The sequence below is a fragment of the Elgaria multicarinata genome, chromosome 5, assembly GCF_023053635.1.
Source record: "Elgaria multicarinata webbii isolate HBS135686 ecotype San Diego chromosome 5, rElgMul1.1.pri, whole genome shotgun sequence".
Classification (NCBI taxonomy): domain Eukaryota; kingdom Metazoa; phylum Chordata; class Lepidosauria; order Squamata; family Anguidae; genus Elgaria; species Elgaria multicarinata.
The window spans coordinates 91,358,808-91,376,503 of record NC_086175.1 but is presented as its reverse complement, the minus strand read 5'-3'; the positions used below and the strand labels follow the sequence as shown (position 1 = coordinate 91,376,503).

General features: G+C 43.6%; 1 protein-coding gene across 2 annotated transcripts; it reads right to left on the bottom strand.

The window, feature by feature from the left end:
• Window positions 1–1,171: 1,171 nt before the first annotated feature.
• On the bottom strand, window positions 1,172–17,166 carry RIOX2 (ribosomal oxygenase 2). 2 transcript variants are annotated; one of them, XM_063127610.1, is made up of 10 exons: window positions 17,088–17,166; window positions 13,235–13,667; window positions 10,277–10,396; window positions 9,859–9,987; window positions 9,147–9,250; window positions 7,141–7,243; window positions 3,863–4,028; window positions 3,343–3,431; window positions 2,474–2,578; window positions 1,172–1,617 (listed from the first exon to the last, which is right to left on the bottom strand). In XM_063127610.1, the coding sequence occupies exons 2-10, from the start codon at window positions 13,661–13,663 to the stop codon at window positions 1,459–1,461; spliced, it is 1,404 nt and encodes a 467-aa protein (XP_062983680.1). In that variant the 5' UTR covers window positions 13,664–13,667; window positions 17,088–17,166; the 3' UTR covers window positions 1,172–1,458. The 2 variants fall into 2 exon arrangements, with proteins under 2 accessions (XP_062983680.1, XP_062983681.1); XM_063127611.1 differs by having other exon boundaries at window positions 2,474–2,533.
• Window positions 17,167–17,696: the final 530 nt, after the last annotated feature.

The following is a 17,696-nucleotide window of genomic DNA, read 5'->3' as shown; positions in this document are numbered from 1 at the left end:
AAACAAGCCTTTTTAAAATGAAGGTGTGGTCAAGCTCACACTTCCACCTGCCTGACATTCTGAGGTGGGAGCTCTTCCCATGAAGCTAGGAATGCATTCATGAAGTAACTGGGTGGAGCTAGTTATGTGAGTTGTTGCCTGGCTGGAAAAGAGAAAAAATTATAAGGTGGGAAAGAACGACAGTTTTCATTCTCTCCCCTATGGTGTGAACTCAAAATGACAAGGGAAAACGTACATACTGCTGCTGGTGTACATGAAGGGGATGTTACACATTTAACAGAAATATTTGCTTCATAGAGGAAGAGCCTCATTTAGTGTGACACAAGACCTTTATCATATACTTGATGTTTTAAGCTTGATTTACCTCTCTATGTACCTTGAATAGTAACTCCAAATTCTTCAGCATCACTTGGCATGGACTGCTGAAAGTTATACGATCACCAAACACACACACCCAATTAATGTTCAGCTTATGCAGCGGACCATGGTAATATCATCTGAGATCTGGTAATGTTTTACATTGGTGAGATTACCAAAGTGGCAGAAAGAAAAACACTTTAGATTGGATCCAGGATCTGCCTTCTGTAAGAGAAAGGACACTGCTTGCAGAAAATCCCTCCATCTGATATTTCAGGGTGCCCTTTCCCCCCTAACTTGCCCCATTCAGCAGCATTTCCTGAGTGTGTAGCATTTTCAGGGGGCTGGAGGGACTGGGGAAATCAACTTCTGTCAGCACTCTTGATCTAGCGTAATCCAATCCTTCATTCCTAGAATCTTACATAAAATACTTTCTAAAGTAATTAAATGAAAAGCAAATTTGCCTAAAACTACAGGAAAAGCTGGAGTCTGCTTTGCGCTTCTAGTGATGCTTCACACATCCCCATTTGCTTCTTTGATGATATACCAACAGTGATGGTTAGTTATTATTTCTGTCCCATGAAGTGGCACTTACTTGATAATTAAAATCAATTCTAAAAATTATACTTCATAGGCAACTGCAATTTAGGATATCACTTTTTGGATAACAAGAGCAAGCCTCCTTAAGTATACAGGAGTTGTCATCACTGATACCAAGAAAAACATATCACACTCACCTGCAGAGTCTTTTTGTTCTCCTATGTGTTCTCATTTTGCATTTCAAGAAATCAAGCAATACACTTCTCATTTTTCAGATGCATGTGGTTTTATAGGGCAGTCAAGAAAATAGGTCCTGAGAATACGTTGAATGTTAGAACACAATCAAATATCTTACTACAAGTACATGAACTATGTAAGAAAAGTCTTCCTATACATGAGACAACTTTTTGCTTTTCCTGCATAGAAGCAACACTTTTAACTTTGACTGGTGTATGCCTTAAGTTCCTTCTATCGTATTGCAGAGATTTCCTTACATGCTTGACTCATCCTCTAAAATCCAGGGCATGTGCAAGACTGCTTAATTTTGGCTGGATGGTGCCTTTAGATTACTTCAATGAGGTATTCACTCCACAACGATATCACCAAGTTCTCTTTTTCTGCTTCTGAAGTAAGATTCAGTGCCTCAACACAGACAGTATCAGAGCTCCAAATTTGTTTCAGTGCATCCATATGGGAGAGAGGAAATCGTAACCCATGAGTCTTTATGAAAGAAAGGGGGGGGGGGGGAAGAAACATGTCAGAGACCACATTGAACTAAACTACACACCACTTACAAAGCACTTTATGCATGCCAATATGTACCATGACCCACTAACAACTGTTCTTACACAGATGAACCTGATTCTTCACAAAAATCTTGTTACAAGTGTTTATACACAACTGGTTTGTTAGCATAAGCTGTTTTCCAGTCAAGCCAAAAGCCCCTAAGGCAGCACAATTGTCACAGTGATGGCTTGTGAAGGACAGGATAACTGTTTTGTCATCCCAGAAGAGCCATGTGCCACCCTGATGTGGGAAACCACATACTATCAGCAATCTGGCAGAGGAGAACAAAATGACCACACGTGCTATCCCCACAGTGACCCTGTTCAAACGACATCCTACGACACAGTGGTTAAGCATTTTGAGCTAAACATGGCTTAGCCCATGTTGTGTGAACCACTCCTAACCATGGAGGCCACATAACCATGGTTTAAACTTGGATGACAGGGATCCTTGGGTCTGATTCAGGAGGGTGTCCTTGTTTCTCAAGAATGCAAGCAGCTTCTAAAAGGACGAAGGAAGGTGTATGACCAGCACAGGGACAAAAAAGCTCAGTGTGATAGAGCACATGATTTGCACACAGAAGGTTCCAGGTTCAATCCCAAGCCTCTCCAAGTAAGGCTAGGAAAGAATCCTGCCACTGGCAGTCAACATCAACAATACTGGGCTAGATGGACCAATGGTCTTGACCTCTACAAGGCAGCTTCCTATGTAAACTAAATGTGAAAATAAGGAGCAACATCAGCACTAACTGCACCACTAATAGATCTAATTAACAGAATGGAAGACTAACCTCTGCCATTTCTTCTTCATTCATATTCTCATCCCCCATCATATGGGTTTGCCTCTTGTTCTTTAAAGAGTGATACACAAAAACCATTTCTTTGAGCGAAGCATCCTGGAAAGGAAGAGAAACTCACCGTTGTGCATTACCAAGCCAGCAACATGGAAGCACTTTAGCACAAAAATCTTCCCCCTCCTTCATAGTTAGAAGCCTCACTGTTTTTATTCCTTTCAAGGGTAGTTAATTATGTTTAGCGTTTTTCCTACCAAAATTCCTTAGCTCAGGAATTTCACTAAGGCCCTGGTAGGTGAAGGGATTTGGCACCAGTAAGGAGGTGGAAGAAAGAGAGACAAGCTCTGGAGTTGTGTGTAAATAAACAATGAACGTTTTATTTTTGTAATGATGTAAAAACACTCAACGTTTTGGATTCAGAAGAATCCTTCCTCAGGAGCTAAAACAAATAGATTACAAAACTTTTTCTTTTATATGAAATAATGGTTTTGTAATCTATTTGTTTTAGCTCCTGAGAAAGGATTCTTCTGAATCTGAAACGTCAAGCATTTTACATCGTTACAGAAATAAAATGTTCATTGTTCATTTACACACAGCTCGTCTCTCTTTCTTCCATCTCACTAAGGCCACCATATGGTTATACGTAGACATGCACATATAGTGCAATCAAGTATAAGTTTTAGACGCCTGCAAATCGTTAAGACCTTCCCTTTACGGAACAGAGCAACAGTATCACTATAATGACAAATCCCAATCATGTGCTGTGGGATACAACTAAGCAGTCTAAAAATAGCATACAGCCAATGTAACGACACAGAAAGCTTCAACGAAAAGCAAGTATTTGCAGACACTTCCGCTGTACTCACCAAATGGCCTTGTTCTGGTTCGACTGTAATTACGGTGTAGTCTTTAAACCGTAACCTGATTGTGCTGCCTACTTTTGGTAGTGCTCCAACTAAACAAAGAAGAACAGCCACATTACTTTGGTGCTTATCACTCTGAACTCAGACCTGATGCAGCTATTATTGCAGCCAGCTAATGCCTATAAATTCCTTATTCAAATGGTCTCCTTGTATGAGGAATATTAATGTCTGAAGTAGAGACTCACAGAAGCTCACAGGGAGTTTGTTTTTTTAACCATGGAGGTCGCTGCTGCAATCATCCACGGGTTCCCCTTCAGTTATTAATTGAAATATAAAAAGAAGGAAACAGGAGAATCTGCAGAAACTCAATACCTGCCCTGGTCCTTTGAACCAGTTGACACATTGACTCAACTACGGCTGGCTGCTTCTGTGTGACTGATAAATAATTCTGTTGCTTCATCTGTGGTACAAGCTGTCTCCCCACTCTTTATCACAAGCACATACAGTATGTTTAAAATGTCACCTGGTGCCAGAGAATCAAAGCTGGAGCCCAAGAAAGGAGGTAATCTGTTCATAATAAAATCTTTTTTCAGGTCGGAGGACCTCAGTTCTCTGCCATTATCCAGACGGTCAGCGAGGCATCTCAGGAAGCCACTTAATTGCCTGGATGAATCAGACAAATCTACCTTCTAAACAAAGAGAACAAGGAGAATTTGGAAAGAAGCCCTTAGAGAAGGTGGTCCAAAAATTTCCAGATACTGGCTCCCAAGCTATCGTGCTGGGAGAGAATTGTAAGAGGGTTTATTTTTAACTCTTTCTGTTCCCATAGTTTTGGGAAGGCACAAGTGACCCAAGTTAAATGAATCCAAGTGCTGCATTGTGAAATAGTAAAATCTGGAACACATTAACCTGGTTTTGGTTTTCACATGCTTCCTTATTTATAAGCCTTTAATATTTTTCACCCTCATAGTAATACATACTGTATCTATGTGTAACCTGAAGTCTAGGAAATTAGTTCTCTTTACTACAAAAACAAAACTCTGTAGGGACTTCCACAAGTCTTACTTTGCCTACCCTTAAAGCAAGGCATCAGAATTCACATAACTTTCCATTCATTATTTCAAAACAAAAAAACATTGTACTTTCTCTGAGGACTGGGTTTGGCTTCTTTTTAAAATAGCTCTTGTTGTTTTCTGATCTTGTCATGAAGAGATCAAGCAAGAAAACAACATTGTTACATAACTGAAATGTGAGAGAGCATCAAGATTTGGCAGTATATTGGTTTCACTCGTAGGGCAGGCAGTTACAAAGAACCAAACAGACCGATAAGTTGACATTTACCTTGGATCAACTAGTGGGTGCTGATGAATTCTTGTCATTCTTTGAGGGCCAAATACAAACTGGCTGCTACAGCTGAATGGCAATACTTGCAATTTCAACATTCGCTGGAATTTGGATTTGAGCCCTGTTGCTTTTACAGCTTCAGAGTCTCCTTCATTATTGGATGCACTTATGGAGGCCAATCATTCATATCAACCCATGATCAAGGTTAATAAATTCATATTATTGGCAAATAAATACAATATATGAATGGAATAGGGAACTGGATTGTCCCATTTTGCCTAATCAATGGATAGCCACTTTAGAGTCTGTAAAAATGCTTCATTCAGCAAAAACTCGTTCTATGTCTATTAGGAAAGGGTGTCTATGTGTAACCTGAAGTCTAGGAAATTAGCTTTGGCTGCTCATTCCCTCAAACTCCCACAGCATCAAAACTGCAGGGTGGGATCGTTAAATCTTCATGGCCGGAGAGAGCGCAGGCTTTCCCATGGCCATTCGGCTCATTGAGCTCATCCTCTGCCCGGACTTCCCACAGCCTATCAGTGGCCTCGGAACACCCCCAGCCTCAATCCAAAGTGACATCACCACAGACAGGCAGAGGAAATACAGTGGTGACCTCAGAGTAAAAGAAAAAGTTGGGGTAAGGCAGTGACTTTTTAAAAGCGCAGTTTCAGGAAAAAGGCCCGTGGCAGCTGTGGGTTGGTGGCTGCGTCACAGAAATGATGCAGCGCCACTGTGCAGCCACCACAGGGTATGCAGAGCATATAGACAGCTCCAAAGACATCACAATGTCTCTTTAATAAGGGTTCGTCTAAGGGCCTTGCTAGACCTACCTCAGAATCCGTGTGGGAGGAGCAGCCAGCCCACGCTAGAAGTAGCGCGGGCTGTCGCTCCTTTCCACACATCAGACGTGATGGGGAAAGGAAAGCCCCGTTGCATCCTCCATTTTTTAAAAAAAAGTTAAAGGGGCCATGTCCGCAAGAGCGCACCAACGAAAAGGTAAGTCGTTTTTTTAAAAAATAAAGGGTTCCCCGCTCCCCCCGATTTCCCACACACAATGTCTGATGCCCCCCCGCTCACTCGCCCCCCTCGCTCGCCCACCCGTCCGCTCACTCGCTCCCCCCACTCACCCACTCGCCATGTCCGATGCCCCCTCCACCACCACCCCGGCCACGATCTCCCCACCCTGGCTCTGCTCTCCCCCCCCATCTCTCCAGCCAGATCCACTCTTCCCCTCCTGACCTCCATCTCTTCTCCCCTGTGATTCCCTCGCCCCTGGCCCGTTAGGCATAGCGCAGCTACTCGCGAGTAAGCCGCATAGCCAGGATAAGCCACGGAACCAGCTAGACTTTCCTCAGCCCCGGGCTGTGGAAAAACCAGGCCACAAGTGGATCCGGTTATCCCGGGTCAAGGGAGGGTTTAGCCCGGCCTGACCCCAGGATCCCCTGTGTTTCATCTGCACGCATAGGAGTGAGCCCGGGTTTCAGCCTGGGCTAAACCCTCGTCTAGCAACGGCCTAAGTTGGCTAATTGCTTGAAGTAGAACACAGATACTGCCTCTTTTGAATCATATGTTTTGGCAATGCCCAGTAGTTGCCTCTTTTAGGGGGACGTTATTATACGGATAATCGTAGTGGAGTACTCTTTAATACTTACTAATGTACATGTCCTCTTAAATTATCTACCTGCTTCCTGGAAGTTAATGCATGGTTAGCACAAATAGATTCTCCATGCCCTTTTGACACCTAAAACATTGTTACTACAACACTGGAAGGCTAAATGCTCACGTCCTAGAATGCAATGAACTGAAGACCTAACAATGCTTTCAACATTTGTACGCAGACACCAATTGCAAATCGATACTTATATGGATCTTTGGTCTGCTTTTGTTGAAGCTTATGTATAATGATTAGATAGCCATAATTTCTTTCATACATAGATATAGATATATTTAGACACATTTCAAATGCATACACTGAAATTGATATATTCAAATTTATGTAGCTACATTTTATTTTATTTTCCTCTTTATTTTGTTTAAATTTCACAATTATTTTTTTAAAAAAAGAACCACACAGTGGGACTGTTTACGTAACATGCTAACCCACACTGTGGGTTGTTTTCTGAACCATGGGTTATTGTGTTGTCTGAATGCAGCCAGAGTGGTTTCTTAACCATGCAGTATGCCTTATTTTTCTGGAACACCTTGAGAACCCATGGTTTGTAATTAGGTTGTTCAAGGTGGTTAACAAGCCACCATGACTGCGTTCTGACAACACAATAACCTACCCTGTGGAAAACGTGCTACATTCAGACAACACGGTTCAGCAAAAAAACACGGCTCAAAACAACTCACACTCAGCCACTGAGGGGTGGGGTAGCGTTACTCTATGCTTAAAATGGAAACTATCAACTTCTCCTCTGAGAGTACTGTTTGTTTTCTTTAGCTTTGCAACTTTACCATCAACAATTGCCGTGGAATGCTCTTCCGAAACGCAACATCTTCTTTTGCTGCATCCAAAACAAGTTCAGGAACCACATCCAACAAGAAATCTCTCCAAGAGCTGACATACAGAAGGGAAAACAAAACCATTAATGTCAAGCAAGTCAGTACAGAGCAACATTTCTTGTTGAGGAGAAAGAACACATAAAAACTGCCTTTGGGAGTCAAGCCAAGGGCCCATAGAATCATAGAATAGCAGAGTTGGAAGGGGCCTACAAGGCCATCGAGTCCAACCCCCTGCTCAACGCAGGAATCCACCCTAAAGCATCCCTGACAGATGGTTGTCCAGCTGCCTCTTGAATGCCTCTAGTGTGGGAGAGCCCACAACTTCCCTAGGTAACTGATTCCATTGTCGTACTGCTCTAACAGTCAGGAAGCAACATCCCGTCTATCAATGTCAAATCCATCAATGTCAAATCCATCAAGAGCAACATCCCGTCTATCAGTGTCAAATCCAGAAATCCAGATTGATTTAAACCAAGATAGCTTTTAAGCAGGCCAAGCATTCATGTATGTGGTGGTCGTGGGTACCAGCCTGCCCATGGAGTCCTGCCACGGTGTCCTGCCCTTCCCACCTCTGCCTTGTACTCAGTATTTTGTCTGTTGGCACTAGCCATACCTCCCATGATAGCCATTTCATGGTGGTGCCCGGGGGTTTCTCAAACTGCCAAATGTGCCAACAAGTGCCAAAACGTTGCCTGCCCTGATGTAGGTATGCATGGCCTAAATGATCACTCTACATAGCATACTGTTTTACGGGATCCTCAGATAGCATATGTATGCCCAGAACTTCACTAACAGATGGCCCAAAAAATCCCCATATTCAAATAAAAAAGAAAAGAAGAACAGAACATCTTAAAAGTACAAAACAAATAAACAGTAGGTTAAAGAGAAATCCAAGAAGAGAACCCAAAGGTCAGACATAAAAGGAAGTCTTTACAAACATTCTTAAACAAAAGCACAGTGAAACAATTCCCCAAGTCTCAAGGGAGGTCATCCAATAGCTTCAGAGCTATGCCTGGAAAAGTCTCTTCTAGCAGCAAATATTCATATTGCAAACATCAGTACAGCTGACAAAGTAAAAGCTACACGTTTCCACCTCCTGACATTTAACAAGGATCAGCTGCAGCATTTTGTAATAAATGCAGCTTCAAAGACATTTTCAAGGCCAGACCCGTGTAGAACACAACGCATTACTCATGTCTGGAAGTTACAAAACTATGGATCCATATGACAAGATTCTGATTCTCCAAGATGGGGAGCAGCCTACAGAACAGATATTTGCTAAAAAGAACTTCTACAGACCAAAGCAACCCTTTCATGAAAAAGCAATGCAAAGCCAAAAACAACACCAAATCTGCATGAATGGTCTAACAGTTGCTGCAGTGATCATCAGAATACTTCACCCTTCTAAAGCTTGAGGCAGCTGCTCTCTGCTTATTCATTTAAGCCACAGCTGGTCTACTCGTGGCCCTCCAAACATTTTGCCCTACAACTCCTACCAACTCCCTAGCCAGCACAGTTGATGGTGAAGGAGGTTGGGAATTGTAGGGCAAAACATCTGGAGAGCGAAGAGTTCCCAAGTCCTGATCTAAGCTCATACTTACAGTGGGCCTGTTCAGATGACACTTCAGGCTCTGTGGTTAGCGAAGCTGTGGTTCTCTGGGTTTAGTGCTAACCACAGGCCGCGCTGTTGCACACAACACTTTAAGGCTTGGTTAAAGCTGCTAACCCTGCTGCAGATGGTCCAACAGTGGTCAGTGAGTGAGCAGGGTTTAGCAAAACGCATCACACAAGACACCTTAAATCCTGCTGCTTAACAAAAAGCCTTAACCAGCAGGGCTTAAGGTGTCTTCTGAACAGCCCCACTGTTTCACGCAAAGTAAACCATTGTAGCTTGCAGATTCATTCAGCTCAAAATCACTGGCAATGCAATTATACTAAACTAAACACAAGGTGCTTACTTGTTCTGATAAGTACTGATGGTCACATGGGTAGAATGAGATACTCCAGGAGGTGTGTCGGCTTGATGAATGGTACCTCTTGGAAAATATAGCAAGTCTCCTGGCTGAAAAGAAGCGTAAGCAAGAATGTTAACAATAATTGAGACTGCTCAAGTCCTTGCAAAATAAAGAAAATTACTCAGAATGCTCCCAATTTCATGCAGAGCTGTACTGTAATAAAAGCACTGAAATCCAAAATCCTACACCTAATCTATTTTATATAAAATATTTTATGCCACCTTTCTACTTCTACTACCCCCAAAAAAGTAATTCAAAATGGCTTATAACGTCGTTAAAGGTTCAATCCTACGCATATTTAAACAGAAAAGTCCCACAATTCCCAGGAATTGATAAAAAAGCCAAATCAATAAAAAGCCAAAGAGAAAATATAAACTACATAGTAGCATAGCATTAAAAAGCAGATGTAGACATTTCAAGCACCCCCTCTCATTCTCCTAATGTAGAAATGGCCTGTAGGAAGTTGGTAAAAGTGACTGGAAGTAGATGTACAGTGAGATAAGCCCTGCCAAGCAAGGTGGTCAAGCTCTCTTTTTAACATCTAGAGGGGACAGCAAGCTTCGCCACCAGCACTGAGCTAACTCTGTCAAATTCTATCCTCCCCTATATGGCTTAGACACCCTGGACTGCAGAGAAGTATATCTGGCAGCAGTACCTTTAATAAGAAGTCATGCGTTGGCATCCCAATTTTCTCCTCAGGTTCAGCATTGTATTCCTGAGCTAGATATATGGTCGGCTGGTACAGTCGCCAGTGCTTCTCTCCTTCAAGCTGTAAGATAAACACCTGCAAGGACCACAAGTCAATGAGCATCAAAATGCCCCACAGTTCCTCAGACCTTTCCCTAATGCCACCAAGGAACAGACGTTTGGCGCAAGCTAGTCTTCATTTATCCTTTTAACATATAGAGCCTTGTAACCATAAAAGTAGTGGACTGTATTTCAAAGAAAAAAATCACCTATAAATGCACACATCATCCATTTCATGGACACATAAGACTTTCGCAAAGACACTTTATCCTATCCTTGAAAATACCTGCGATCAGCAAACTTACAGGAGATTGTGGTTGTCTTACCTCAACATCATCATAGTGTGGAGGCAGGCCTTGGGACCCTGGAGGGGTAATGTAAATATTTGATCCAACCAATGAGCCGAAGTAGCATTCCAATTTCTCCTGGATCCTCCAAAGCTCATCCTTAAAAAAATAAAAGAAAGAAAAGAAAGAAAAGAAACAGAGAAAAAGTTAACAACGCCAAGCCCCTTTCTCCTCCCAGCCCCTTTCATGCATACATTCTATTGAGAGGTTTTATATGTGTGTGTATATATATATTATATTATATTATATTATATTATATTATATTATATTATATACATACACACACACACACACACACACACACACACTGCCCAGAGAGCTTTGGCTATTGGGCAGTATGGAAATGTAATAAATAAATAAATAAGGCAAAGAGCAAAAAGTAGGAAAATTCAAGCCGCAAAAACAGCAAGGGTGCCTGCTGCCATATTAAGATAAACAGTGGCTGCATTTTCTGAAAAGCTGTCTGCAACCCAAACCAAAAGAAGGCAGAGAACAGAAATGCAAGGGATGCCAAATTTTGTCCCCTTCTTCCTACCACCAGAGATCCAGCTTAAGTGGTTACAAGATGACTGCCAATCCAAATCTCCCTTTTGCCACTTCAAACAGGCAACAATATAAAGCCAGATTCTATACTGCAGGGGTGGGCGACTTGTGGCCCTCCACCTAAATTCCTGCAGGTGGAGGGAATCCAGAGGGAAAGGAGGAGGACGGGATGGGGAAAAATGCAAGGTGGGGGGAGGGATCTGGAATAGACAGAGCAATGGAAGGGGGAAGCCCTCTGCAAGTGATCAGTTCAGACCTCTGGCAAGAGTGAACTGTACTTCCCCCAGCAGCTTGCTGGGCAGGGAGAAAGAGAGACAAACAGGGCAGAGGTAGGCAGGTGGGGAAGGATTGGCAGAAAGAGAAAGCGGGGCTTGGTAGAGAAAAGGAGAGACAAGGGCTGGCCCCACCCACTATCAGCATACTGTCCTCATCAGCAAAAAAGAAGGTCTTCCTACCCTGCTATACTTCATGGTGTTCCTGAGCACTGCATCCAACCAATCATGAGTCAATTTTGTTTTCTCTTCAAATCAATTTCTTTTTATTGAGCTGAATTCAAAGTATGCTCACTCAATAGGGTTTTTCCACCCCTACCTCCCCACAGCAGCCCCCGCCCCTATGCCCACCCAAAGCCTCCCTTGAGGTCAAGAATATACCGCTCGGGAGTATTTGTTGGCGTACTTTGGTCGAGAATCAAGAGTGAATACCTACTACGGATGATAATAGCTTTTGTTCAATTTGAGGAAAGAACCCTTTAATTTCTCCCCATGCCAAACACACCATAACGGTGTCTGAAGAAGCTTAAAGCGAAACCGGGTTAATTAAGCCAGCAGCCTGTTAAACAAGTTTCTTACTAAGCATCTCACAACTAAAAACAACTTTTGTTTGTTCAAGTTTCTTATCAAGCGTCTCATAACTATAAACTAAACAAGTTTCCTACTAAGCATTTCGCAACTATAAATAACTTTTGTTTAATCAAGTAAAACCGGTTTTCTGTCAAGCGTCTTGCAATTATAAACTATTTTTGTTTAACTGTGGACAACTTTGTTTCATTGTTCATCAAGCGTCTTGCACTTATAAACTTATAAAAGCACTAAATATTATGTGCCTGATAATGTTAACAATCTGCTGTTATATTGTAAATATACTGTGGTACTATAATGACATATAAAACGTTTCTTTAAATCATTTACCCCATGTCTGTCATCATTCAGTATTGCAGTTTATATGCTGGTTAGCACCACTTTATGCTGTATCCTGAAAAAAGGCACAGCTGGAGGGAAGACAGACAGGGACCCTCCATGCTACAACATTATGTTGCCAGTGCCACTTGTTCAGCATCATCATAGATATGTGAACTCCTCTGGAAATAACTTGTGGATTCATACAGAAGAGGATCAATACTAATTTTGCAAGTTCATTATAGTAACAAGGAATGGGTATCAATTGCAAATACAGTATTAGACAGGTTAGGCAGTTTCACAGTTGTAGATGAGTGGTTGTCAACATATCATACACTGCCTTCTTATATTTAAGCAACGTAAGGGAACTACATGCCTTAACATTTTACAAGTGTTTTAATAAAATTTTCTACATAACAAAACATTTAAATCACGTCAAGGAGAAAAACTGAAGCACACTTAATTATATCAGGCCAGTGCTTGTGGCATATTGGGACAAAAAAGTAACATGGGATACATTTTTTAGCTTTGTTGTACAAATAAAATAAACATGCTAAAGTAATCACTCTCTAGGGCAAGAACAGGCAATGTGGTGGCCATGGGCACCAATTCACCCCTGGAGACCTTTCTTAATGCCGCCAAGATGCCCTACCCGTTTCACTTTTTGCCTACCATTGCTCTAGGGCAGCCTTTCTCAACCTGGGGCACTCCAGATGTGTTGGACTGCATCTCCCAGAATGCCCCAGCCAGCTGGCTGGGGCATTCTGGGAGTTGTAGTCCAACACATCTGGAGCGCCCCAGGTTGAGAAAGGCTGCTCTAGGGCATCAAAAAAAATCGAATGCAAACTGAAAATTCTCTGATGCATAAGAAAAAATTCCAATTCCCCCCTCCCCCAGAAAACCCACATCACTACCCCAATTAAATGAGTTAGTCAATGTCCTAATTCCTGTGATATCAATGCAGAAGTAGCTGTGTACCAGGTAGGATTGATATACAACATTATAATTGTGGCTTTCCACTCTGTTTTGAAGCACCCCTGCGCAATTTTCATTTCAGGTTGGCAACAGCTGTATGCAGCACTAAGCCCAGGCAGCGGACGGGTACATGCTCAGTTCTATGGTCTGCTCCCTAAATCCTTAATTATATGTCTGGGTCAATCTAAGATTATACAACAGCAAAAGCAACCACAAACTACAGGCAACTGCTGACTCTTACCTTATATCTCTGGGGCTGGTGAAACTGTATTGTAGCTTTTTTCTGGTCAAAATCTTTCTTCAGTTGTGCGTAGTTGACTTTACCATCCTGGTTAAAAACCCTTTTTTTCCCATTCACGCATCTGCAGACATTAACGTCCCTTCCATAATATAAACCCTGTTTGACTATGTCTTCCAAGTCGGTTAACTGAAAGAGAGACTGATGGTACAATGCCACAGAGGGGTCATCTCTCTGAAGCAGCAGTGGCTTCTGCTCCCAATATTCCCTGAAAAATTCATCTTGTTTGATAGGAGAGATCAAACACTCAAATAAGCTCTCTGGTTTATCACAGTTCCAAAGCAAAGGGCAGGCTGCTTCCACTTTTGCTTGTTTGCTTGGTAAATGTTGTGCCTTCTTTGTTCCAGCCGATCTTCCTCCTTTCTTGGGCATGATCCTACGTAAGTAACAAGAAATTAACAGCATGATCCTATGCATGTTTACCCAAAGCAAGGCCCACTAAATTCAATCCAGACATACTTCAGGCATAGGATTGCAGCCCATTTTAAGAGTGTCCCACTGGATTCAGTGCGGCTTACTTCTGTGTAAACCTGCATATGATCAAGCTGCATGACATAATAGCCATGCTGGATCAGACAAGGGTCTATCTAGTCCAGCATTCTGTTCACAGAATGGCTGCCCAGCTGCCCAATGGAAACCTGCAAGCAGGACATGAGTACAACAGCACCATCCCACCCATGTTCCCCAGCAACTGCCATACATAGGCTTACTGTCTTGGATACTGTAGCAATACAGCCATCCTGACTAGTAGCCACTGATAGCCTTCTCCTCCAGGAATTTATCTAACCCCCTTTAAAAACTGTCCATATTGGTTGCCAACACCATATCTTGTGGTAGTAAATTCCATAGTTTAACTATATGCTGTATGAAGAAGGGCTTCTTTTTATCTGTCTGAAATCTCCCACCAACCAGCTTCATGGGTAGTATTATGAGAGAGGGAGAAAAATATCTCCCTGTTCATTTCCTCATCACTGGGGCTCCTCACGCTACACAACAAAAAGAATAAACTAAGGCTGCATTCCTGTGCACAATTTCAAGACAGTCAATTCCCACTGAACTCGGTGCAACTTACTCACAAAGTAAATATACACCGGATAAGACAGCACAGCTGCAACCCTGAGCACAAGGCTTCTAAAACTGGACCTGTTAGTACTATGGTTTAAGCAAAGACAAAATGACCTCTTCTGAGGTAACTAAATATGTGAAGGAGGAAAAGTAACAGGAAACTCCATGAAGAATATACTCCCTTTCCTATCCTTCTCCAGAGGAAAAAGGTTTGCAGAATGATAACTAAAACACTGATGTACATGCAGGTTTGAATTAGCCTTAAGAAGTTTACTGCTGCATGAGCTATTGCCTTTTCAGAACCTTTCCCTGCTACCAACTCAAAGCTCCTTTATTAGGCTTGAGAGAAAAACAGGATTCTAAAAAACACACATGAAATCTCATCTCAGCAGGGTCACCTCTGCTTTTCAAGCCTCCATTATCAGATTGCATGCATGTTAGTTTTAAGATAAAGCTTTTAAAATGCTGCTCTGACTGGCTCCCTGAGATCCCATGACATTTTACGTGACAATGGTAATTGCTTGGTGTCCTCAATCCACCTTCCCATTCTCTCTGCTGGGAGTAGAGTAGAGTACCTGTCGGGTAGCAGCTGGTTTCAACTTTCAGACAGCCAGAGAAACACATCATGTAAAACATTTTGTGATTTAATTTAAAAAATACACACACACACACACACACACACACACAAACACGCACAGTGCAAGAAGAAGCTCAAAGATATGATGTGCATTTTGCCATCATGCCACTTAACAACCTGTGCGCCCCCCTGGGCAAAGAAGATAATTCATAAAACATGAGTTCCCTTTCCTTTCTGCTACATCTTAAAACTAAATATTTAAATGGATACCACTCCCCTGCATTTAAACCTACTTAAGAGCTGCAGGAAAACAGTGTTAACCGGAACAGGCAGCTGCAAATGTGAAATGATGGTGAAGAGGAAAAGAGAGAGAGCAAGAATGTATTCCTCACGTACATTTGAGAGCTGCCAGCTCAAAGCACTGAAAAAGTAACAATAAGTATCACAGATTTGCAGTCTTTCAAAATTGGGTGTTTTGAAAAAAGCAATACTTGTTGTCGAAGGAAAATTGGTGTTTTGGAACAGCCCTTTCCAAAAGCACATAATTCTTAGCATTTGTGTGGCACTTTGGAGTGTTCAAACACATCAGGCCACAATACTATGCATATTTAGACAGAAAAAAGTCCTACAGTTCCCAGCATTCCCCAGCCAGCATATGGGAGTTGTTGGACTTGTTTCTGTCTAAATATTCATTGGATTGAACCCTTATTTATTTAATACATTTATATCCTGCCTTTCTTCCATCATGGAACTCAAAGTGGCATACGTAGAGGTTCCCAGACAGTCTCCCATCCAGGCAGTGACCAGACTTGAACTTACTTTGCTACAGCAAGGTGCTCAGCCTTCATTTGTGTAGTTGATCTCAACAATCTTTACAACAACCCTGCAAGGCATGTTACTGGTCCGTATTGCACATGGGACAGCATGCTTGTCAAAGGCCAGATAGCAAGCTCCGAGTTGAGATTTGAACCTGGGTATCAGGATACCCCAAACCTGCCCCTTATTTCTGTAACAATGTTGCATTCTGCATGGAAATCGAAATCATTTCTCACAATTAAGTGAATAGACTGCAGTCATATTGAATGGGAAAAGAGACGTGAAAAACCCTTGGGAAGACGAGCTTAAATCTACTTGGCTACAGCAAGGTGCTCACGCTTCGGAATATGCCCTTTGTGTACATGATCCCAACTGTCTTTACAACAACCCTGCAAGGCAGGGTTCCTTCCCACACTGCAGACCTTCTTGCCCACAGGGCTTGCAGGAAGAGGCGAGACTTTCTCGCAAAAATAAAAGGGTTTTCCTGACTGCCTTCCTCTCTCTCTTTACCCCACACAAGCGATTGTAGCGGACCCCACAGGGGCCAGCAAAAAGTAGCCCCCGCTCTGCAGCGCGTTTGGAACGTAACGCGTGTTGTCCGCACTCCTGGCTTGCATAAGGGGCGCCCACCCCTTAAAATATAGAGCATTCTGGGAAGCCCAACCACACCCACTTCCAGACACCGAAAAAGAGGAGGCGCCACACAAACGGGATTCTTCCAGCGAAACGGAGAGGGTGGCGGGTGAGGGAAACACGCCCGGGGGGAGCCGACAAAGAACCAGCGCTGGAGCTCCCACTGTTATTTTTTCTGAACAGGGACGAGGCTCGGAGGGAACGGCCTAGAATTGCAGCACGTCGGTAGACGGACGAAGGAGAACGCCCTACGGGGAAGGGGCTGAAGCTGCACGAGCCCCGGCAAATCTTTCTCCGGGCTGGCTGAAGAGGCCACGTTGCTCTGGGCTTGTGCCGTCTTAGAGTGCGCCGCTCGGGTAGCCGCCCAGCCCCGAAGGCGCGAGCACGGCTGGCAGCGCTTCTCTGAAGGGGCAGGGCCATTTCTAAGGGAAGGCTGGGACGGGTGGGGGGAGCCGCAGGGGGACATATAGCAGCTTTCCTCAAGCTGGTGCCCTCCAGATGTGTTGGACTGCAACTCCCATCTTTCCCAGCCAGCAATCCTGGGAGTTGCAGTCCTACAGCTTGGGGAAGGCTGATATACGTGCGAGGGTTGCTACGCCATTATTCCCAGAAGGAGAGGCCCGGGTGTTTGGGAGCGGCGGGGAGCCGGATAGACAACTGCAGCTGCTCGTCTTCGTTGTTCGTCCGCACGCGCTTTATACCGACCTGCCTCGGCTTCAGCGCGCTCTCGGCGCTGGAATGACACGTGGGCTCCAGCGGGAGTAAAGACGGCCCCTCCGCGCGTTTCCTGTGGGGCGGGATAAGGGAGGGCTGGCGCGTCCCTTCCTCCTCCTCCTCCTATTGAGCGAGACTTGTTGCTTTTGCCCGCCTACCAAATAGGCTCAGCGGAGGCGGTAGCTTTCGCGGCAACCGGGCCAAGGGCTTGTGGCACGGCCGGCGCCGCATAGGCCTCGCGTGTGCCTGCGGCAACTGCGTGACGCGTCGAGTAGCAACAGGTGTATCCTAACCCTGCCTCCCCTTCAGTCTGGGAGATGCTGCACCTGTTGAATTTCTGCCTGACGCGCAAAAGAAAAGAAAAGAGATTTGCAGGAGTGGGAGTAGGTAACCCTTACCCAAGGAAATGGGAATGTTATCCACATTTAGGTGAGGGGAGAGCATTTACAGAGCACTTCAAACGAGGCCTTGTCTTGCAGCTCAACTGGCCAGTTTCCACCCTGTTTTCTCCCCTCATCCTACTCCAAAACACTAGGACGATTACAGGATTTGCAGGAAACAAACCGTCTGGATCAAATTTGTGTTCATACCATTTTTTTT

What these genes read in the sequence shown, in the direction of transcription:
- RIOX2 (XM_063127610.1), bottom strand. Translation starts at nt 13,663, where the DNA reads ATGCCCAAGAAAGGAGGAAGATCGGCTGGAACAAAGAAGGCACAACAT. An exon ending in CGCATGACTTCTTATTAAAG is followed by an intron (nt 9,251 to 9,858) that starts GTACTGCTGCCA and finishes GCTTCTTTTCAG; the next exon opens with CCAGGAGACTTGCTATATTT. An exon ending in TTCCACGGCAATTGTTGATG is followed by an intron (nt 4,029 to 7,140) that starts GTAAAGTTGCAA and finishes CTCTTTGTTTAG; the next exon opens with AAGGTAGATTTGTCTGATTC.